Source organism: Eulemur rufifrons, chromosome 18 (assembly GCF_041146395.1).
Source record: "Eulemur rufifrons isolate Redbay chromosome 18, OSU_ERuf_1, whole genome shotgun sequence".
Lineage (NCBI taxonomy): Eukaryota > Metazoa > Chordata > Mammalia > Primates > Lemuridae > Eulemur > Eulemur rufifrons.
In genome coordinates this window covers 70,898,771-70,922,001 of record NC_091000.1, presented here as the reverse complement: position 1 = coordinate 70,922,001, position 23,231 = coordinate 70,898,771, and the positions used below count along the sequence as shown (strand labels likewise).

At 49.6% G+C, this 23,231-nt stretch overlaps 1 protein-coding gene across 4 annotated transcripts in view; it reads left to right on the top strand.

Annotated features, from left to right (window-relative positions):
• The first annotated feature begins 11,475 nt into the window (after positions 1-11,475).
• The window catches only part of DUSP22 (dual specificity phosphatase 22), a 58,273-nt gene continuing 46,517 nt past the window's right edge, over positions 11,476-23,231 (top strand). For 3 of the 4 annotated variants that reach the window (XM_069493759.1, XM_069493760.1, XM_069493758.1), the window contains exon 1: positions 11,720-11,804. In XM_069493759.1, the coding sequence (XP_069349860.1) occupies positions 11,784-11,804 (21 nt within the window). In that variant the 5' untranslated portion in view covers positions 11,720-11,783. Of the gene's footprint in view, positions 11,805-23,231 lie in introns of all 4 variants that reach the window. The other variant, XM_069493757.1, reaches the window with a different exon arrangement.

Below are 23,231 nucleotides of genomic sequence, written 5' to 3'. Positions count from 1 at the left end.
CAGGAGGCCTGCCATACCGGTGTAGGGTTCTGGGGGCAGGACTGGTTTCTCTTTTCCTTCCCCAGACATATGCGTATTCACCTGTACCCTGGGCTGACAGTGTTTCCTGCCCCCATCCCAGTGACTCAAATCTTTAGCTCTGCAGGTGAGCAGGGTCTGGGCAGCACTCACCATTGTCCTGCAGTGGCAGCATCATCCTCCAATGTCTGCACGGCTATGGAGGCTTGATCAGTCAGTCTCTAACTTGTTCCAATCTCCCCCAGCCCAGCCCTGAAATCTTTCAGGAGAATCTCCTGGAAGTCTGCTAGCGGTGCTCTCTTGCACCAGCTCCTTCTTGGGCTCTAGAAATACGTTCAAAATATCGGCTTCCTTCCCACTTGTATGGTACCTGGATGGCATTCTCCTTCTCCAGTGTTCTTGCACTCGAGGGCAAGTGCCCACAGCCTTCCCATTCTTGGAAGGGCCCGTCTTTTCTTAGACTTGGGGCTATTTGGGTACCCCATGACCTCCGGTCTCGGAGGGGCTCCAGACGGGTTATGTAGTCTATCTGGCGTTTGCCTGTTAGAGTGGGAGTAATCCTCTCTGCTTTCTGGATGTTTAGAACTTCTCATCTTTCTCTCTTTATAAGTGGAAATCTCAATAAAGACCTAATAAAATAGAATTTTGTGTGCAATAGAATCTTCTTTAATTGGCCATGCAAAGCACATAGATTTTGCTATTGAAATGAAGAAAACACATAGTGCCTTATCTTTATTATTCTCTAAATATATATGAGGGACATTATTTAACCAACAGTACAACCACACAGGTATTACTGCAAGGGACTTTTCGGAGGGTTGAGAGCCATCTCTCAGTGAGGCTGTCTCTCATTTATACTATTTGATTCCTAAGGGCTTTCTCCTGAGCACAATTAGCGTGGTCAGAACAACCAAACCACCGGAATTGAGATAGATGATAAAATGAATTATTTCAAATTAAGATCTTATAAAACCATCTGTGGACTTACTTATTTAGCATACACAGGCATTTAAAAATTATCTCTAGAAATTATGACATTGCATAGCTCACTCCCTCAATATTTGTTGCCTATTAAGCTGAGAAATCTGAAATGACAGATTAGAAAGAGACCCACTGCATGATGTGTACAATTTACTCCACCCCTGGGATTTAAGAGCTGCAGCCTTCATCTCGTCTTCATGCCTGGCATGATTTTTCTACTGCCGACAGCGCCACTGCGACGGGATTTGTAAGTAGCTCTCACCACCGCAGGGGTGTTCAGCTGGGAGCCTTGGAACGTGGCTGGTCCACACTGAGGCCACCATCGGCCCTCCATCCTCTTCTGCCACCCTTTGTTCTGATTTGCGACTCCACCGTCGGCTCTTCCTGGAAGACTCTGTCTTATTAATCTGTCCCTGTGACTTCTCATGTCCCAACATTTATTTTCAGTACTTTAAGCAAAATTAGAACTCAATAACTGCCTGTTTAAAAAAATCACTAAAATAACACGCTCATCATACGACCTAATCATGGGGGCATGTGCTTATCACTCATACCAAAGGGGGGGCAAATAATCATCTTTTAGAGCAATCAAAATATTGTGATTTTGCTACAACATACTTAACAAAATTCAAGTTGCCATTGGATTTTCTGCATTTTCTCATGTACTTCGGGTCTATATTTTCGGCTTGGATAACCCAGAGGCCCTGAAACCCAGCTGTCCGGGCAGCAGTCGTCACTTCCCCACCAAACCTGTTCCTGCTCCAGCGTCCCAGCCTTGGGGAACAGCTCCGCCACCGTGCAGTCTCCCACGCTGGGAACCTGGGCGCCCTTTGCCCTTCGCGCCTCCCCACTTCCGGAGTCCGGTTGGTCTCCAAGTCCTGAGACTCCCCCTTCATCTCCTCCCCAACCAGCACCCTTCACGCCCCCTCCCACGGCCCACCTTTAGGTAAAGCCCTCGTTATTTCTGCCCTGGCTTTCTGCAAAGGTCTTCCAGCTGGTCTCCCATCTTCAGCTTTGCTTGCTAGAACACGGCATCCTCCACACTGCCCCCCAGATGCTCACTCTAAAATCCAAATTTGCCAAAGGCTTCCCAAGGTCCCCGGGAAGGAGCCCCACCTGCCTGGCACGGCACGCGAGGACGCTCTTCATCTGGCCCTGCCTCCCTTCTCTCCTCTGCTGCCTCTCCCCACTCTGTGCCCTATACTCCCACCTTGGTCTGCCTCCTCGGGTCCCCAAAGGTGCCTCATCTCTCTGGCACCTTTGTGTCTACAACACCCTTGTTTTGAACTGTCCTGTGGCTGATGACTTGGTGGCTTCTGAGCCAGGCAGGCCTGTGTGTGAATGCTGGCTAGGTCATTTGCTCAGCCTCCCAGAGCCTAATTTTCTTATCTGTAAAAGGTAGAAAATAATACCAAGCTTCCAGGATTCCTAGGAAGAAGTAGAAATAATGATAAATATAAATATGTGGTGAAAACAACACATATAGCTCTTATCACAGGCCAAGTAGGATGCTAAGTGCTTTACTCATATTCAATCCTTTGTTATTGCAGACTCAGTTCAAGACTCACCTCCTCCATGCAGCCTATCTTGATTTTTCAAGGCTTGATTAGATGCCTTTGCTCATTATTTTCTGTCTCCCCCCACCCCGATCCATCTCCCCTCTCTCTGCCCTACGGGTGCCCTGGGAGATAGGCACACACGGCACACACTGCTTGGGCTCCTTTGCTGGCCTCCACGTGGGTTTGGCTTTTGAGTGAGATCAGAGAGCAGTCGATGACAATGGCCAGGGTTTCTGTTTCCTGCTGGGATGCTTTCCATTGCCTTTGCCATGAGTTCCCTTGGCCACTTTCCTTCTCCCGTCCTCAACACTGAGCTCGGCCACTCACTCCTTGCCTGTGTTCCCGATGAAGCTACAAGTTCCTTGAGGGTAAAAACTGCTGCACCTTTTTATTTGTGCATTTTTAGGGCCTCAGTGGCACCTGGTATACAGCAGGTGCTCAGTGTTTGCTGTACAGTTCCATCACTGCCTCAAGCTCCCCTTGTGCTGCTCCCCGTCACTCCCTCTCCAGCCCCCCTCCTCCCGAGCATCTGCATCTGGACCCCGGAAACAGCTTCCTAGAGGATCTCTCAGCTCCCACCTGCAGCACTGCTTCCCCGCTCATCTCGCGCTCTCCAAGACACAGGGAGCTCAAGGCACCCTCCTCCTGCCCCCCCCCCCCACCTTCTGCTGGGAACTCACCCAGCCTTCGGGCATGCTCGAAATATCTCTACAACATGGCTATTGAGGAAACAAAATGCAGCGGGCGGTAAAGTCCGGGAAGGCTCCAGAGCTGTGCCCAGTGTTAACCCTTTAGCTGATGGACAGAAGGACGGTGGGGGGATTCTAGAGGAGGGGCCTTGGTAATGAGGTGGGGACCTGGGACGGCAAATGCGTCCTGACTCTGCTCATTTGTGTGGCCCTGAAAAATCACTGAATGCCTCAGTTGCTAAGTGGCATAGAATCTAATGATCTTCAAGGGCCCTTCAAGCTCTACAATTCGATTTTCTTCGATATATGCCAAATTTGATTTGCTGATTTAGCTCATGACCAACAATCTAGCACTCGAGGCTGGGTTTTCCTCTTAGAAGAAAAGGTTTCCCTTCACAGGCTGAACATTTCCCAAAACCGTATTTACATAATTATGCTGCTTTAGATATTCACAGCCTCTCTAAATCCCAAAGGCTTTTTTTGAAAATGGCACCTGTGAGAATCCGATCAAGGGTGAGGGGTGGGGCAGGGACAGTGAAAGGCAGGGAATCGGCCAAATCGGTTCGGAGGGCCCTTAGATCCAGGTGCGAAGCACTGCACCATCCCCACACTGCAGCCCCGTTGGAAATGACACTTTGTGAACCAAGAGAATGTGGCACTGAGACAGGCCAATCTTACATTCCTGGCCCTAAATAACCAAAGTTGTCCGGCTTGAAATGCACTTGAGTGTGTATGTTTGACAAAGCCGTGCACACCAGAAATACAGAAAGGTAAGGGTGCCATTTTTACAGAAAAGAAAAGCCAGCGAGGCAGTTCCAAGCATGCCTTCCTCTAAGTTCCCAAAGCAGATTTTACAAACTCAGAGTATACGTCATGGCATGGAAATTACTTACATATGAGTCCTTCTTTCTCATGGACTTATAAATAAATGTGAGTTAAGTGTGGGGACAGTTTTGTTTTTATTTTTGTATCCCCAGCTACCGGCACAATGCCTAGAACATAGTAGGTTCTCAATAAATGGCTGAATGACTGAAAAGTCCCCTCAGTGCCTGGAGATGGAGCGTGCACAGGGCTCGGGAGACCACGCTGCCTGCAGAGCTTCCTGGGCTGGGCGTAGTCGGCAGGTGGGGGGCTAAGAGGAAAAAGATGATTAATTAATGTATTCATGTATCCAACCCTCCACTTTATGAACATCTCACAACTTTTAGGAGACTGACCATCTCCTTTTAAATAAAAATACTCTTTCAAGCAATGCGACAGTCTCAATTTAATATGATCAGGAAAAGCTACGAGGCTTCCACGGTTATTCTGAGACGGTTTCTAGGGAAATATTTAAATAGAACGTGACACCTTATCACCTTGTTTCAGGAAAGACCAAAATGTATTTTTCTCCGTAGACAAATACTGGCATTGACTTTTCCTCAGCCAATATTTCCCTTCTGGAAAGCATCAATTGTATGACACAAGCCTTGAGTAGAAATTGGTTTCTGCTCTGTGTTCAAAGCAGCTGGAACTGCCTGGCCTGCCCAGTAACGCTCCTCTCCGACATTCCCCACTCGGAACTATTTGTAAATAAAGAGGAAGGTGCTTAATTAATAATGAAGTCTTTTTCTCATTTAAGCTAACCCATATTTCACAAAACATGCCACAGATGTGGGGTAACCCGCTGTCCACAGGGCGTCCTGGGACATAGGACTGTCAATTATAAAATCTGAAAAGGCCTGGGAAAACCAGGGCTGGTTGGTCACCCCACGTGATACATGCTTTACACCCCCCAAACCAAATCATCCCTCTCTTTCCATGTGATTACTGAACGTCTTAGATATAAGAACTTCTACGAAATTAAAGAATAGAAAGTAAATGATACAACTGAAACATATGTCTCCTTAAGGAAATGGGAAAAGAGGACCAAGGGACTGTTCATCTTAACTCTGTGAGAGGCTGCACTTAGAACAAGAACTGGCAGACATGTTCTGCTTCAAAGGAGTGGTTCTGCCAGCCACCTGGTTAGACATCTTGCTCCCTCGGCCCCCTGATCCTCAGATATGTCATTCTAGCAAGCAGAAGCAACACTTACACTGACTCTGAGGGTCTAGAGTTGCTATCACTCAAAAGGAAAATAGAAAACATACTTTTACCCTAAAAAGAAGCTTCGTTCCATGCCTCAAGTAAAATACCAACAGTGCTGAGAGCTTCCTGGGAACTTTGTTTGGTGGTTATTGCTGCAACAAAAGTAATGAAATTTTAAAAGCAAAAGTTCATCTTAAATTGTACGTATTTTGAAAAGCATTGCAGCAAGGAAAGATATCTACAGAGCACACTGTCTTGCGTGTCAGTTATCTGTCTTTCTGCCCCTGCACGGCACTTGCCCACCCACTGGGCCGTTCTACAAAACCCCAACAAGCAGGAGGGAAACTGCCATTTAAAAGTCATGAAGTTTTCTGTCTATGGAGACAGCTATCTTGTATCACCTTTAAGACAAACCATGCCTTCCCTTGGGAAAACTCACCACCATGCACCCTCGAATTACCTCAGAGGTTCAGATAAGCACTGCCTTATCACTCCCACTGCTCCACTTGCCCAGCCTTTAAAAACACTAAAAAAAAAAAAAAAAGATAAGCACTGCCTTATATTTTGGGATGAGGTGGGAAAGATTGATTCATTATTAAGCCAAATAGATATAAATGTGTTTAGATGGAGACATTGCTCTGACTTGTTGAGTAACGCAAGCTGTGCGTTGATGAAACAGGGCAAGCCTTGGCTCAGACTTTTTTGCCCTTTTTTGGCAGGGGGGTATCTTTGAAAGGCTAAAGAGAAATACACCCTGACCTTGTGTGCTCACGCTGCAATCGCTCGATCCTCTTAGAGGCTGTTTACGGGGGTCTGAAGTTGAGGCCCCGTGTAGAAAGAGCACACAAGTGTGACAGAGCAGGGGAAAGTACAGGTCTTGAAGGCTGCTCGTCTTCTCTCAGCAAACATGATGTCCTGGTCCCAGGCTGTTGCCTCAGGTGAGATTGTCCTGGCTGGGCCAGGGGAAGCCCCTCTCTGCACCCCAAGTGGTGTCTGGTGCAAAAAGGCAAGTGCCCTGTTTTGGAGAATGAAGAAAATGATCCCGCATCCATTGCCTGGCCGAGGAGCCCTTCGTGCGTGCCGATGCTCTCACAATCCACAGGGTTTCAATGCTGAATAACTAATCAAAATGATGATAAATATTAACAAATGTAAAACCCAACAGAGTATTCATAATGACGTGTTATGTCATACGGAACGGACTTCCCCTCTCAGCAGTGAGTGAAATTTCTCTTGGGACATTCCATTCTCTCAGGAAATCCCCTGCTCCCTGCAGCCCCCTGCCCAGACATTTTCTAGTGTCTTCAGAGCCAGTTCAATTTCAGTTTCGCATAAAAGAGTGAATAACAAACAAACAACAGCAAGGCCGAGCTCTGCGCTAGAGAAGGACACGGCAGCACGCTTAGCCGTGTGAACATCTCCAAGGGGGTTGCCTTTGCCCAGTCACTTTTTCGGGCTGGGGCTTACCTTGCTGTCCTCCCTCCTGTCTTCCTTTCTGGGCTGCTCCCCCGGCCCCTGCAGGCACCTGAAGCAGCAGAAATGTGTTCAGCGAGGGCGGCTGGCCGTGCAGGTGCAGTAAGCGCAGCTGGCTGGGACCCTCCGACCAGGGACACTTAGGGGCCATCCTGCTCTCCATGAGATTGCAGCCACATGGTCACTTTGCATAGGGTTTTGTGAAGATGTGGAGACCTCAGAGAGAGTTCTACATAGAAGGCAAGTGGCAAGGGCTTCTGGGCACCCCTCCTTACGCCAGGCGAGCCAGGCTGAGAAAGCCAGGCTGAAGTTGCGTCTCATTCCAGTCCTGTCAGAGACAGGGGAAACACATAGTTGTTCTCCTGAGATTCAAAAGACATTAGTGGTTCAGATTTTGTTAGTTGTCTGGGGCTAGAGTCATCAACCATGAAAAGTTGTTTTTGTTTTGTTCTTCTAAACCATGAAAAAGTTTTCAAGGACCTAATTTGTTGCTTCAGGTAGACTTTCCTAGGCAGAGACAGGGAAGTACATGGATCACATCAAACCATTCCAGACAAGAAAAATAACCACACGCAACTTGCATGATGGACATACATAAATCAAGCATGGCTTTTTAGCCAAAGCTCAAAGAACAGCATGATGCCAGGGGGCAGAGCCACTGCAGACTAGCAGAGGATAGCACCACGTGAAAGCATTGTGTGTGAGGGCGCGCGCGCGCGCGCGCGCGCGCTCTCTCTCTCTCTCTCTCTCTCTCTCTCGGGTGTACTGTGTATCTCTTTCAAAAACAAAACACAATAGGACTTTGGTCACTCCTAGACCACAGAACCATCCACATGGAAACTACATTGCTGTAGAAAAGGAAAGACAGGCAGAGGCAGCGTTGATGGAGTATCTGACATATAAAAGGATGAATTATCAGTGATTCTCAAGCTGGACAAATTCAACAACCTTCCAGCTATGTTTCTTTCCTTAATCAAAAAACATCTAAATGTTCTCCTGCATGCTAGGAACTATCTTAGAAGCTGGATGCTAGGGTTTGTAACAGCTGCTCCCTCCCCTCATGCAGCCACAATTTTGGGAAAAAGTCAGTTGTACTGACAATACACAAGCATACACATTATGACCTGTAGGTCAAGAGTGTCACCTTCCACCCAGTTTTTAGGAGCTAGGGCTCTGTCCTATTTCTCTTTTGCCTGACAACTTAATTCCTGAAGCCCCTGCCAATACTCCCAGGAACTCCGGTGACAGACTCTTTTGACTCCCAACTACATGCCTGAGAACCTCTCTCCATCTACCTGCTCCCAACCCCAACCCCACCCTGTCTCTCTGCGCCGCGCACTTCCCTAGATATCCATTCCTTTTGCTGCTCTTCCCTGACCCCACACTCTCCAGACATCTGTGCTGCGAGATCTGAGCTCCTCAAATCCAAGTGAAAGGAGGGAACCATGTTCATAATCAGAAGACTGCTTACAATACTGGAGATTGGTGACTTGCAAAGCGTGGCCGTACACCGCGGGTGCGCATCTTCATGCTCAGAGTGGGCACTCTCTCTCCGGACGATGCTGCAGAAACAGACAGTGTTTTGTGCTTTTGCTTCAGTAGTTCTAGACTCCACCTTTTTTTTCTTTCCAGAAATCATTAGATTCTAGCTCTCTTCTACTTTCAGTCATGCTTTGGCTAGATTAGCTCCTCATTTTAACTTCTTGTTCTTGATTTATTAAGAATTAACAAGTGCGGCTTAAGAATTCTGCAGAGAACTGACATGATCTATCGGTGCAGACTGAACTGGTTATGGAGGAGGGCAGGCTGGAGACATTTCTGATGGTCACGACTGAGGGGTGCTGCTGGCATGCAACGGGGAGAGGTCAGGGATGCTTCCAAACCCGCTGCAATGCACAGGACAGACCTGACAACAACAATCTATCTAGCCCTAAATGTCGGTAGTGCTGAAGTTGAGAAACCTGGACCACAGTATATTCAAGAGGCCAAGCAAGGTAACTAGTTCTCACTTGGGCAGAGGTTTGTTTCCATTCTCTGAAGTTATCACTAACAGCTCTAATGATCTGGCTGAGCTTAAGGGCTGAGCTTCTGTTTGCTGGCCTTTACACATCCGCACCTTACAGTTCAAAGCTATTGCTCACTAAATACACCATGAGCCGGTTATCCTTAACTGGCCCACATAACTTGCAGACCTCTCCTCACTGTGCACACATGAAGGCTTTACTTGTTTGGGGGTTGTTGCCACATTTGGGATGCTGAAAGTACTGAGAAAGAGGAAAGGCAGGAAGAAAAGTGGAAGTAAAAATCTTACATGGAGTGAAGATCCATTAGGCTTGTGATTCCTTAAAATTTTACGAGTGAGAGACAACATTGATGAATAAATAGTTTCTACTTTGGATATGAAACATGCCACCTTGGTTCAGGAGTTTTCTTTCTTATTTCCATAATCAGGAGCTAGAGAGAATGAAAGTCATAGAATTGCAAGACATAAAAAATGGATAATTATTGTGTTATAATAAAGAAGGGTGGGATTTGGTTCTAGGGTTAGGGTGGAGTGGGGGTGCAGGGAGATAGCGTCTCTTGTGGAAACCACCTCCCCCAAAACATCTGACTCTTCTGACTTCTGGTGTCACTTGTCTCGTTTCCAATTTAACCAAAAAGAAAAATTTGAGAATTTGAAATGAGCTCTGGGAATGTGGGCCTTCTAGGACCACACTGAACGCAGCCCAGAGTGCTGATTTTGACTCTAGGAGACAGCATGGCAGCTTCCTAGCTTAGGAGGGATTGTCGAGCAGATGATCTGAGCTAGAAAAACAAGTTTATAGGAAGAGTATGAATAAGAGAAGAAATGTTTCAAAAGAATTATAGAAGAAAAAAATTGCATGTGGATTTATCATTTATGGGCAAGTACCAACTTACGAACTGGTTGTGCTCTTAAAAGTTCATCTGACTCCTGGCAATGACAGCTCCAGGAGAGTGGAGGGAAAGAGAAGTAATGCATTGATTGCTGGGTAGGACCTTCAGAAATTCACAGTTCAATACTCGGATTTTAAAGAAGGAAAAGATGGCTCAGAAAAGTTGATCATCTTGCCCAAGATCACTCTGAGAGTTAGAAACAGAGGCCGGTCTTGGAATTCCCCCATCAGTCCACTAACCATCCTGTGCTGTCTCTAAGCAGGAAGGGAGTAAAACGATTACATAATGGCAGTGTGGAGCAGAGGGGCAGGGGCCAGCTGTCCAGGTGACTGGGAGGCGGGAGGGAGAAGACGAGAAGCCTGGAGGGAAGGAACATTCCCACGGCAAGGGGAGAAAGGACCCTGCCTGGCCTGGGTCCCATCCTACCTACAGAAAACAATGCAAGTGCACACTGAGTGCAGTTTCCCACGCTTGGGCTTCTGATGCCTTGGACTGCCCAGAAGTGATGGTGTACAAGGAATTGATGGCAGATGGGCAGTCTGCAAGCTCTTTACAAAAGGTAAGCATTCCTCAGAGCCTCATCACTGTTTCCTCAGCCCACAAGCATTCATTAATTTGACAAATATTTATAAAGCTCCTATTTTCTGCTATGTGCTGCCCCAGGTCTAGTGAGTCTAGTGGTGAATAAGATAGACAAGGTGCTTTTTTTCTTTGAAGGCTGCTGTCTATAGAGACAGATAAAAAAATAAGCAAATAAATATGATCATTTCTGATCAATAATTTGGAGGAATATGAGTGACTGGAGAATCAACTTGAAATTGGGTGGTCAGGAAAAGCCTCTTTCAGGTGACATTTGGGCTGAGAACTCAAAGACAAGAGCAGCTATGCAGGGAGCTGGACACCGAGGTGTCCGGGTAGAGGGCAGAACTCAGCAAAGGCTCGTGGACAGGATAAAAGAACACACGGAAGGCCAGCGTGGCAGTGACTGTCACTCCATGAGCAGGACAAGGCTCGTGGACAGGATCAAAGAACACACGGAAGGCCAGTTTGGCAGTGACTGTCACTCCATGAGCAGGAGGAGGTGACATGAGCTCAGCAGGAGCGAGCCAGGCCACCTCAGATTGAGGCACGTGTTCATTCAACAAATACTAAGCACCTACTACGTCTGGGGCATTGCTGAGCATACAAAAATTAAACCGAGAAACCCCCTGAGAGGGACTTAAGAATTTGGTGGGGGAGACAGAATACCCACCCCAATTCTGCAGGAGGCCAGACGCGACCCGCTCCAGACAGCACCACAGCGCTGACACGAAGGGACACGCCATCTGAAGTCGCAGGGTCTGCGGTCGGAGGGCCTGCCATCTATTCCCCAGGGCAGGGAGCTCAGGCCTCCCCAGCAGTGAGTCACCTGGCCCACCTTTCCCCACCGCCAGCCTTCTCGGTCTCGGCGGGTGGGGCAGGGCTGTAGGAATCCCCCCGGCCTAAATCCGTTGCGCTCAGAAAACCCAGGCAGGGGAGCCCCAAGACCACGGCTCTGATTAGCACCTGATTCACTCAGGCAGTCAGGGCAGGGCAGCGACTGCCGGGAACAGGCCCCCCAGCCGCCCCAGGGAAAAAGGCCGGCGGGGACGCAGGGACGCGGGACCGTCCCCTCCCCCACTACCAAGCAGGCTCCGAGACGCGCAGCTGCCGAGTCTGGCGGCGCCTGCGCGTGCAGCCCGCCCCGCCCCGGCGCGGGGCTCGGGGGGCGCGGGGCTCGGGGCCCGACTGCGGCTGCCGGCGCTGGGGGCAGGGACCCGCCGAGCGAGACCATTTCCCGGCACCGGCGCCGGCGCCTCGCCCTGCCCGGCGGGGAGTTCCGGGGCGGCCGAGCGGAAAGCCCTGCGTCCAGGCCGGCTTCCCGGGGCGCTCGGCGTCTCCCGCACCGCCCCGATGACGACGGCGACGGTGGCGCCTGTTTACGCCGGGCGCTCGCACGCCCTCCCGAGCGCCGCCTCCCCGCCGCGCCGCCGGCCCGGTCGTAACGTGCCGCCAGCGAGCCGGCGAGCGCCCCGCCGCGCGGGTCCGGCCGGCCGCCATGGGGAATGGGATGAACAAGGTAACGCGCCCCGCGCCCCGGCCGCCCCCTGCGGAGCCGTCCCCACCCCCGCCCGCCCGCCGGCTTCCGGGGAGCAGCCCCCGCCCCTGCCCCGCCGCCGGCGCGTCTCGTGGCCGAACGAGCCTGCCCTTTAAAAGCGTTGACACTTGTGCCGAGATCTCAGCTGAGCTCCGAATGTCTGTGGTTTCTTTTTCCCCTCCCCTGCGCTCCCAGCATCTCCACCCACATGGTTCGTGAGCTGGCGTGGACGGTGTCCTCCAGTGTAATTTCCTCTTTCGCCCCAGGTTGGTGTGTGTGCCTGCGCACGGACCAGCGTCCCTCGTGGGCAGGGAGGTTGACGGAGGCCTGAGTCCTGAGCTGTTTTTAAATAACTGGGGGTGAGAGAGCAGACTCAGAGTTGAGTTATCCCAGGTCATGTGGCTTCTGCCTCAGGGACAACCTGTTGGCTGGTGGCTCCCGCTGCGTGTAACTCTTGTCCCTGTCCGACCCCCACCCTCCGTTCTCCAGCGTCCTTGCACCCCTTCCCAGCTGCGGCGCGGCCTGTGCCCTTCCTGGCGAGGGAGGGTGCCAGATTCCAGCTCCTGCCCTTGAGAGTGGCCTGGGTGATTCGTGTCAACCACAAGGTTAAGGGTTTTGTGATTTGGTAGTTGCTGGTTTAAAGGAAAGACTTAATGAGACTTTGAAAAACTTTCAAGGAAGACGAGTACCTCTTCACAGGTCTTTTAAATGGTCGGGGATCAGATTGTCTCTGGCTTTCTGCTTCTCTCTCCCCATCGTATCCCACCCACCCACATCTGCACATAAATTCGGCTGCCACGTTTGGTGGCTGTAACGGTGGCATTCTCTCTTCCATCTGTCTCAGCGTTGGGTCAGCAGTGCTTTGGTTCCTTCAGCTGGAGCGTTGGAAGTGGGGATCAGGGTAGGGAAGGAAAAGTGCAGTGGGGGGCTCCTGTGTACCCATGTGACTCCTTTTACCTGCCCGTGTCTTGTTCACTGTGTCCTGGAGACGCAGGTTATGAAAGAGCTGTTGTGTTTGGGGGCCTGCATATCACTCACTGAGGTTATTTGGTAACCAGAATTTCATTCCTTTTTTTCTTTTTGACCAGTGATTAAGTTTGGAAACAGACTCCCTCTCTTGGATAAACACTTGCATTATGTTCCTGTTAGCATTAGAATCCATCAGCACCGCGAGCCTTCTGCTTTTTAAATTAAAACAGAGCAATAAAGATGTTCATCACCAGTCTGTGGGCTCCGTTTGCCTTTCCCCTGATCGGGCCATGCCTTAGCTTTCCATTGGTTTCCACAGTTTTTCCCACTTGAGTTGTTCGCTCTGCACCTCTTTAAGCATTTAATTTGTAGTATTTGTATATTATAATTTTAAAGATATATTTGGGAATACAAATGATTGCCTAAGGGATCAAAATTAATTTCATGTTTTCCAGTAATAGCAATAATATTCATATCATGCTTTTTACCTTTCAAAGTGAGTAATAAATTTCTTGACTATTTTAGTATCATAATTATCTTGTATTAAAAATAGACACACTGTCTCCAGAGTAGAAATGGAGACGCATACGTACAGACTTAGAGATGTCATTAATTTGTAATACCACTTTTATTGTGTACTGACTGTGCGCCAGCTTGTTGTGCCAGTTGGGAGCAGTGTGTGGGGAGGGCGTACGGTGGTGAATGACACAAAGGTCCTCAGAGAAGCCACTGAAGAGACTAGTGTTTATCCAACAGAAATACAACATGAGCCCAATGTGTAATTTAAAAATTTTTAGTAACCACATTGAAAAAAGGTGAAATTAATTTTAATAATACATTTTATTTAAATGAATATTCAAAATACTATCATTTCAACATGTAACCAACATATAAAATTATTCGTGGCATATTTTACATTTTTTTACTATGCCTTCGAAGCCTTGTGTATATTTTATACTTAAATCACATCTCATTTGGAACTGGCCACATTTTAAGTGCTCAGTAGCCACTGTGTTGCACAACACAGGTCACGTGTGTGTGTGTGTGTGTGTGTGTGTGTTTGAGAGAGAGAGAGGGAGAGAGAGAGAACACAAACATAGGGCAGGGAGGGGCAGAGGCTCCAGAGCATAAGATTCAGGCAATTTCAGCAGAGTGATAAAAGTATTTATAAAAGACATGATGAAAGGAATCTAGAAGGGGCATTCAGTACAGGCAATGGATCCTACTGGAGTGAACATGTTTAGTCTGAGACCAGGAGGAATTACCCAAAATTATAATACAAGGTTAGTAAGTGGCAAAGTAGATTGCTAAGAGCCAGTAGCTAAGAGCCTTAACTAGAACTTTATTCCATGTGTAACTGTGTTACTTGGAACAAGACTTCATACTTTCCCTACCTTTAAAAATGAAAAGAATTGTTGATTTGCAGAATCAGTGGAAGGTGCTAACCACAGAAATGCTTTTCTAAGAATATTTATAAAAACATGCAATGCCTTTGGAACTAAAAACCTAACTTGGAAAATGTGTTCCCTGAGGTTACTGGGACAAGATTTCTTTCTGATCTCATACAAATTGGTTATATCCTTGGCAAAAGAAAATTTATGGACTTAACAATACAGACTCCATTCTGACTGCTTTGAGGATAGCAGCTTTTATTTATATTTTATGTCCTCACGGTGGATCTTCTTCTCAGCATGTCCCAGTCTCCTGTTTGGCAGAATGCTAAGCCCATCTCAGGCGTACACAGTGTGTCATACAAAGGATGCAATGGAAAGAGTCTTCTATATTCTGGACGAGTAAAGATGACGAGGAAATAGAGAGTGCAGCACGGAAGTTGCGAGCTATTATTTTTTGAGCCTCGTATCATGTGCCTGCTTTTTGTAAAATCTAAGCCTCAGTTCGGCCCTATGGGGTCAGGCTGTCTTCTCTTCGTACAGACTGGGAAACGGAGACTCAGAGAGGTTAGGCGGCATGACGAAGGTCCGAATACTAGGAATGGCAGAACTGGGTTTGCACTCCAGTTGCCATTGATTTTGAAGATAGTAGAAGTCTTTCCTTGGAGCTAGGATGTTAATTCATTCCAAGTAAATTCTAAAGTCCCTAAAAAATAACCTGCAAAGCTCCCCATAGTTTCAGATTAATTGTAAAATAGGCAAACAGGTTCCGTCTTCCTTCATATTCGACATTGATAAAGAAGGGGTCAAAGCAGGCAGCTAAACTATCCTTTCATTGATTTTGTGCAATTCCCCCATAGCTGCCCTGAGATGGCCAAAGAGCTTATGGTGTGCCGGCCCTGCCTCGACTGCTTCCCCATGTAGAGTAACTCGTGTGCTCCTCGCCATGACCTGTGAAGTCAGTGCTGTTGTTCTCATGCCCGTTTTACAGGTATGTGCACAGAGGTTAAGGAACCTGTGCAGGGTCACCCAGCTGGTCTGGCTCAGAGCCACCATGCAGAGTGCCTCACTGTGCTGCTAAGAGATAAGCCCAGCCAACGTGTCTGGTAAGACTAGGTTAAATTAACAGGCGGTTGTATGCAGATGTCATGCTTCTGTGGAGCCTTTGAAAACTTCTGATTGACTCAAAGTTCTCTCAAGAGTCTAAACTCCCACGTTTTTAGGGAGAGGGCCTATAAACAAAACTCCTGTCCTCTTGGTCATCTTATTAGTCTTAAGTACTACAATACCCCCATTAAAAACAAAACAAAAAACTAGTCACTCTAGCCAAGAATCACGTGACCCCAAATGCTTCTCATGTGCAAATCTATCTTGATAAGCTAAAAATGGGCCAAAGCCTTGCCATCCTAGAGCAGGATGTGCGGGCCCTCTGGCTCTGACCTCTCGCGGTTCACTGACTGCCAGGGTTGGTTCAGCTCATCGAGCACCTAGCTGCCTGGTCTTGTGGCCTCCTCCTTCCTCCCTGCTCTGTGTCCTCTGCAAGCATCCTGCCAGGTGGGGACAGCTGCCGTCCCAGTGTTCCGTGGGGTGCTTGCTCAAGGTGCTGGAAGGCAGACACGTCAGTTGGCACGCCCCGCTGCTGCTAAGGGGGAAGGCTATCAGAAAGCCCGACGTGGGGCATCTCTGCTACCCTGCCACTTCGTGGGTGTGATCTTGAACAAGTCACGTAGTGTTGCTGAGCTTCATTTTCTCTCTCTCTTCTTGGATTCAGAAATGTTTAGAACTAAACGACCTTCAGTGATTGGCTAATCCAGTCTCCTTTTTGGCTCTAAAATTAGTGTAATGATACCTTCCCCAATTACTACTCAGGTTCTTGGGAGAAGAGAATGCGAATTTATTAGAAGACATTTTTCTAAACTGTGAAGTGTGAATATGCTCTGTTACTAGTGTTCTTGGATTTGACCCATCAGTTGTGGCAGTGTTGACATCTGCCTTGGATTTGGCTGGCACCTATTTTAGGATGGTTCTTTCCTCCTTAGGAAGATGAGGGAATGCAGCTGAGAAACAACTATAGTTCAGGGAGAACAGTCCCCACTCGGCACAGACCAGGATTCCTCAGCTTACGCAGTTGGCGTTTTGGGCTGTACGGTTCTTTGTTGTGGCAACTTCCCTGTGCATTATGGGTTTAGCAACATCGCAGGCCTTTGCCCAACAGATGTCAGTAGTGTCTCCTCCCCACATTGTGACAACCAAAAATGTCCCTGGATTTTGACAGATAACCCCTTGGGGGAAAAATCATCCGCAGCTGAGAACCACTGGTCTTGGGTTCTTCATCTCAGAGTCTCCCAAGGCCTGTGTGATCGGGACACGGATAGTTACCAGAAGGAGGAACAGGCTTACGAAGCTGAGAAGCACTGTTTCAGTATGGGAAGGGCTGGAAGGGCAGGCAGCTTTGCTGTTAAATGCTGCTGTCTCTACTTGGCAGCAGGTGACTTAGCTGCTCTCATAATTCATTCTTTTGTCCATTTACATGGTCATCCAATTACGGTATTGAACACCTGCTATTGTCAAAGCACTGCGTTCGATCCTGTAGTGAGTCATAAATTTGAAAGACATGAAGTCCCTGACACCCAAATTAGGCTCAGGCAGCTTACAGAAAAGCCCCTGCAGGAGGTGAACACACAGCCGCAGCTTCGGGACTGACGGACAGACGGCTGCTCGCTGGTGGTCTGTGTCCTGCCTCCTCTACGCCACTCTCTCAGTGTTTTCTCTTTCCTCCTTTTGGTGATACATGTTTATTTCACACTGGAAGAACACATGTTCATGGTGTCATGCCAAGGGCACACAAGAGTGTTCTCAGATTCTTACCTTTAATTTTAAATGCAAACTGGTTAAGTGCATGGCCAAATGGCATTAAGAAAGTGTCTGTGACATTTAACCCTTCTGGGAATCCACCAGAGTTTCCTTTCATCCCTGGTTTGAAACCCAGAAAGTCCTTTCTGACCTAGAAAGAATCACGATTCCACCCTCTCGCCGCACACAGGGCCTTGGGGCGCTGCCGGGCCAGGCGTTTGTCTCTTCAGTCTGTTTGGGTGGGGTTCTTAGATTCCACAGCATCCTGAAGTACTAAGAGGAATGTTTAAAAAATAAACTATTTCCTCCCTTAGAAGCAGTATTCTTTTGTGCTTAAGTGCATTTTTGTGGCCAAGGGTTTGTTTTTTTGCGTTTCTGTGTAGCCAGAGTTAGCACAGTATAACTTGTGAGTGGGAAGGACAGTGACCAAGAGGAGCCATGGACCACAGAGAAGCTTTAGTGTGGTCTCGAAAGATTTCCGCGGAAGGATTCTGCCTTCATTTCTGTGCTCAGTCTTGTTAACAGAAATCTTTCTGGCCGGCAGAGTGCCAGGGACCATCTTCCTCTGTGGGGGGCGGGGCGGGGGGGTGCTGTCTAGTCACCGCGGTCACTGATTCCCTCCTACTGTGCCCAACCGCATGGCCAGGTTTTGAGACACATCAGGGAACAAGGCAGATGGCACTCCTGCTTCAAGGTCAGTCAGAAAGCAAATAAAACCATTTTTGGTACTGATAAATGAAGAAAATAAAACGGGGTGATATGAGGGTGCCTGGGAATTTGGTGGTCAGAAGAGACCTCTCTAGAAACGCCACCTGTGGGAGACGTGAGGACAAGGAGCCGGCAGGTGGGCGTGGGGAGAGCATCCCCGGCAGCAGGACAGAACCGTAGTTTCAAAGGCCCAGAGGTGATTAGTGCCGATTCTGTGCTGCTGCTTTTAGGGCAAGAGAATATTCCCAAGTTGCATTTACAAACTTTTTTTCCTGACCTGTCCTGGCTTCCTGCCAGAGCAGATTCCACTCGCGCCTTATTCCTCTCTGTGGACAGACCGGTCAGCCAGGTCCCAGGTGAGCACTTGTTCTTCCCCGTCTCCTTTGAAAACCATCTCTCGGCCAGAAAATTATCCTATTTCATTTTATTTTCTCCTTTCCTGTACTCAGCGATTACCAGCAACAATAACATCACCAAAGTAGATGGGTCAGAATTTCTGAGTTTCAAGTTTGAATTACGAAGCTGGCTGGTGTGGAAGTTTAAATATTCATGGATTTTTTATTTGTTCTCCTTGAAACCAGCCCTCCTTAATCTCGTTTTGTGATTCCACGTGGCAGAGAATCCCACTCCGATACAGAGGCGGGGCTGAGCGGTCTGCTTTCTGGTTCCAGCCCTTGGAACTTTACTTCAATCTCCTGGTCTGGAAAAGGAGGTTAAAAGTTGACTAACAACTCTGTCCTGTTTCTACATCACTTACAGGTGTTTAAAATGCATGTAAAATACACACCTTACATTCCTTTTAGTAAGCTGCCTCGTGAGGTCTGCTGTCTTTGCCGTGGGTGGCTGCTCCGACGCCAGCCCCTGCCTTGGCGTTGCCTGCACCGTCCGCATGGAAACCGCCGGGCGGAGAGGGCCCGTGGTTGATCCTCTGGCAAAGGCTGCATCAGGCTTTCCCCACCATTGATTTTTATCTCTCCTTTCCTCTCACCCTGTTCACGTTGTCTATTTGTTCATTCATTCATTGAGGAAGGATTTGAGTACCTACCCACGGGAGAACCAATCACGTTTAGAAAAAGTATATTTACAAATAGGAAGCAGGCAGCAGAGAGAGGTCACCGAGGTGCATGGGCCATAGCCCAGGTGTGTTTTATTTGTCAATCACAGTATTTAAGTTATTTCTAAAAATTTAGTTGGCAGTATTTGAAAATTGCAGTTTCCTGTAAAACCTGGATGCTAGAACTTGGGGGCCCGGCCTGCGTCTCTGCACGGCCACACAGGCTGGCTGTGCTGTGGCAACCTCCGCAGACACGGGTGAGACTGGAGAGGCCACTCAGGGTGGGGCTGAGGCAGGCATAAGCTGGCTGGCTCACTCCTGGGACGTCTCACCTGCCAAGGCATAGTGAGTGGGTCTTGTGCTGAAAGCTCCGTGGAGCGGTACGGGAGTTAAGATGAGTCACATGATCAGCTTGCACCTTGAGGCAGTTGGAGGAACCCCTGGAAGGGACGCCTCTGGAGCGAGGCGCTCAGGCTGCACAGTGATCCAGAGGGGAGGTGCTAAGAAGTTGAGCAAAGGTGCTGCACTAATGTCGGAAGAGGGCAAATCAGTTGGGGAGCTACTGAGGAGCAGAAGCAAAGGCCACATGAGGCACGATGGAGCCCAGAGGCGGGCGGGGGCTGGGGGTCTCCTGTCAGCATGCCCTCCAGGTGGTTCCTGGTTAGGCTTTCCCAGCAGGACAGGTAGGTCTTGTTGGCAGAGGCAGGGCAGGGAGGGGTGTGCTGTGCCTGGGACTTGCCTCAGGTCTGTGCCGCCCTTCTGCACACCTGCCTTTCTCCCCACGGAAGCCCGCATCAGGGTCCTTGGTTGTGGGCAGCAGAATCCAAACGTGGCAGCTTTAGCTGGAACAGGACACGTAGCTAGGAAGGCTGGGGAGCCAGACTCAGGGGTTACCCGGCCAGGAAGAAAATCCCATAACTGGTCAGGTGAGAGCATTTCTGTGGCTGCCCCAGGAAGCCAAGGTTGCTGCCAGTGGGTGCTAAGTATGCTACCAGCCCCAGTGCCTCTGCCGCCAAAGAGGACACGCCGGGTTGTCTCTGGACCCTGCTCTGCAGCCAGGGTGGAGGCGTGTCACACACCCGTGCTGTGGCTGCCAAGGCTTCCGTGAGAGGGTATCTGGCGTTCGCTGCTTCTGTAGTGCGAGCTGGGCTCTGCCTCCCCAAGACTTCTGGGGGGAAGGGATTTCCCAAACCTAGGAAGAGGCTTCAGAGGCTGGGAAACCAATAAAATAAAATAAATGTCCATCGGGGGGGTTCTCATTTTTTAGCATACCCCAGGGATGAGGAACCCCAAGCAGTGAGGACCTCTACTCTGTTTAGAGAAAACACTGGGAGCAAAGAAAGCTGGTACTGCCTGGCAGGACCCAGAGGGGGTGTTGGGAGAACAGGGATTACGTGGCTTGGCTGGAGGTTGGGGAGAAGTAGGGCGAGTCGGTGGGAAGTAGGTGGGGATTGTCCTGTGGAAGCCACACGGAATGTTTAGTTGAAATGTTTGGCTTGCATTTCCTTAGGAAGGGGGTTGCCAGTGAACATTGTGATCTAGGAAGTGACTCAGTAAGAATATGACTTAGAAAAGTAATTTGATGGGACAGAGAAATAAGCTCAGTGGCCACTGCAGTGGCCCACGGGTGAACTGAGGTTCTGCACGGGCCAAGGAGGGAGGTGGGAGGCCTGCCAACCCGCTGGGGGGAGGGAGGTGCCGTGGGGGCTCCAGGTCTTTCACCCTGGATGACTGGGGGAAGGTGGCACCATCAGGGGACGGGAGGAATGGACAGTGGGGGTGGGAAGATAAGGATCTGTTTTAGATAGTCCCACAGGGAGTTGAAGGCGGGCCTGGAGCTGAGTTGCAAAGGATGCATTTAGATGTCATAAAATCATGGTTCTGGAACATTAGAGCACAGAGATGATCTACTCTCATGCCCTCATTTTATTTTATTTTAAAAATAATATAAAATATATTACTTAATAGTTTATGTTTAGTAGAGAAGGTAGTAGAAATACAAAGAAGCAACGCAAAAACAGGCCATAATCTTTTGCCTGAATCATCCCTCTTGAGAAGCAAGGTAACCTGCAGGAAGGCATGCTCGCAGCCGGAGCTTTCCAACCGTGGGAGAAGCTCAGTGGAAACGCAGGTGGCCCTCCCAGACGCACCCCGGGAACTTTGCACGCTGCTTTGCCCTGGCTTTCTTTTTTCATGTCATTTTCAACATAGATTAAGTAAAAACACATAAGATCTTCTTTCTCACGGCCTCACACAGCTTAGACATCTCTGCATTATTTTGTTTCATAGCACGTAACCTAGAGTCCTGGAAATGTCCCGTGGCTGCCGCGTCACGTGCAGGACCAGCTCCTCCCACTGTCCCCCTGCTCCGCTCTGCCTCCCTGGGCACCCTCCCCGTGGGGACTGGGCCCCCTCCCCCTTTCCTCACTGTTGCGCCGTTCCCTGCCCGTCCCTCCCTCTCTCCTGTTCCCACTTCTCTTGGACTGCAGGTCCCCTGAGTGTCACTGTCCCCTAGAAGTCCCCTGTGGCCCCAGAGTGGTCAGGTCACCTCTGCCTTCCCCACCTGAGGAGCTCTGTGAGCGCAGGGCCCTGTCTCTCTCAGTCACACTCGTGCCCTGAGTGCCAGGCACAGGAACCCGGCAAGCGCTGCCTGCTTGGCCGCTGTGACACATGCTGTGACTCTGGGCAAACAAGCCTGCTCATGCTGTCGTCCATTGTCACTGTCAACTGTAGAGATACGGAGCCGTTTGCAGCACTGCCGTAAAAGGAAAGTTATTCTGACACTTGTTCAAAATGGCAGAGACACTGTATTCAAGGCTGTTGCCACAGGGGGAGACTGGCTTTGACGCCCAGCACAGCAGGGGCGAGTGGGGGTGGAAGGCGACAGGCAGGGTGAGGGAGTGGGTGGGCAACGGCAGGGGCACCTGGTGAGGTATCAAGGGCGAGGGAGAAGGGGCTTGGTGGGGTATCAAGGACTGGGGGGGTCCTTGATAAACTGGCTTCACAGGACTCTGCTCACATTGTACTCTGTAGGCCAAGGACAAGGCCTCTACGAGAAAAGGACTCAGAGGAGCCTCAGTGTGGCCAAGGACGGTGTCCTGGTCACCGTCGGCCAGAAGAGCCCTTGATGATTATGCCCTTTAGTATCCGATGCCATGTCCTGGCGAAGACAGGACAGTCCCTGAAGCCGGGGAGAGGCTCTGTCCAGCAAGAGCTGCGGGAGAACGTCCGTTTGCTCTGTCTCCAAGATGGACCCGCACCGTTCTCATGAAAACGGGAATGGTGAAGTAGCTGCCCCACACCCTTCCCCCCAGGAGAACCCTAAAGGCTGAGTGTATTTCCAGAAAGATCTGTCAAGTGTTCTAGCTCCTTGGCAGAGAGCGTGGTGTTTTCCTCTGAGACAGTGTCTCGTGTGTTCCTGGTTACAGAGCTAACCCACCTGCCGCCGTGTGTGGCTTCCGTCACGACACGCCTGACCTCTCCACACTAACTCTGCACTCCTGGGTATCGGGTCAGCCAACAGTCACTCCCGGGACTTGCCTGTGGTCCTAGAGTAATTGACAATGCCTCGTTTCATTCTCGGAGTGTCCCAGTTTGGTCCATACATGATATGGCCTGTGGGCTTTAGTGTCCTTCCGCGCCAAGGCTGTCCCTGGACCCAGGACCGCTGCCCTGACAGGCCACAGCGGATCCCCGCAGTGGCTGGACACAAGCCGCCAGTCTTTAGCAAGGCAGCCGTGGTCAGGGGGATGCTGGGAAAAATCAGTCCTTGTGAGGGACGTTACTACGGGCTTCTTTCCACCCAGTGAGCGTGGACAAAAATAGGGGAGCTAAGAGGGTGGGGGTGGCACTGAAAGAAGGACACGGCCAGGACATCGAGTATCTGTCGTGAAGTGTTCCCAAACCCCACCTGCTGTATGTGCTTGGCAAACACTGTGCTGAACACGGTGGATGTGTTCTCTGAGCAGCGCAGTGTCCGCATTCGGGTTTCAGAGTGTGGGTGCAAGCACTGGCAGGGCCGGGTGGGCTCTGCAGTTGCACTTCCTGGTGTGCTCGTAAAGACACTGGGCCAGTTCTGAGGTCTGCTGAGTCATTCCATGGGGCGTGGGGGGCTCGCCAGAAATCTGTATTTCTAACAGATTCTGGGGTTCTGATGGGTAGTCTGATTTTGATGACCGCTGCTTTAGAAGAAGTAGACACTTTGATACAAATGTGTTCCCAATAATTTGCGTGTGTTTAGGCGGCGGATTCATTCATGTAGCAGTTTAGCAGCTCCTCATTGCATGTCATCGTGGTCCGCGGAGCTGGGCTGCCTCGCCAGTGACAGGATGTGTTTGTGCCCAAGGAGCTTTCCAGTCCGGCAGAGGGACAGGCCTTGCCTAGTCATGACCCTGTGACAGTATCACCACACAGGGGACAGGAGGGCTGTGGGTG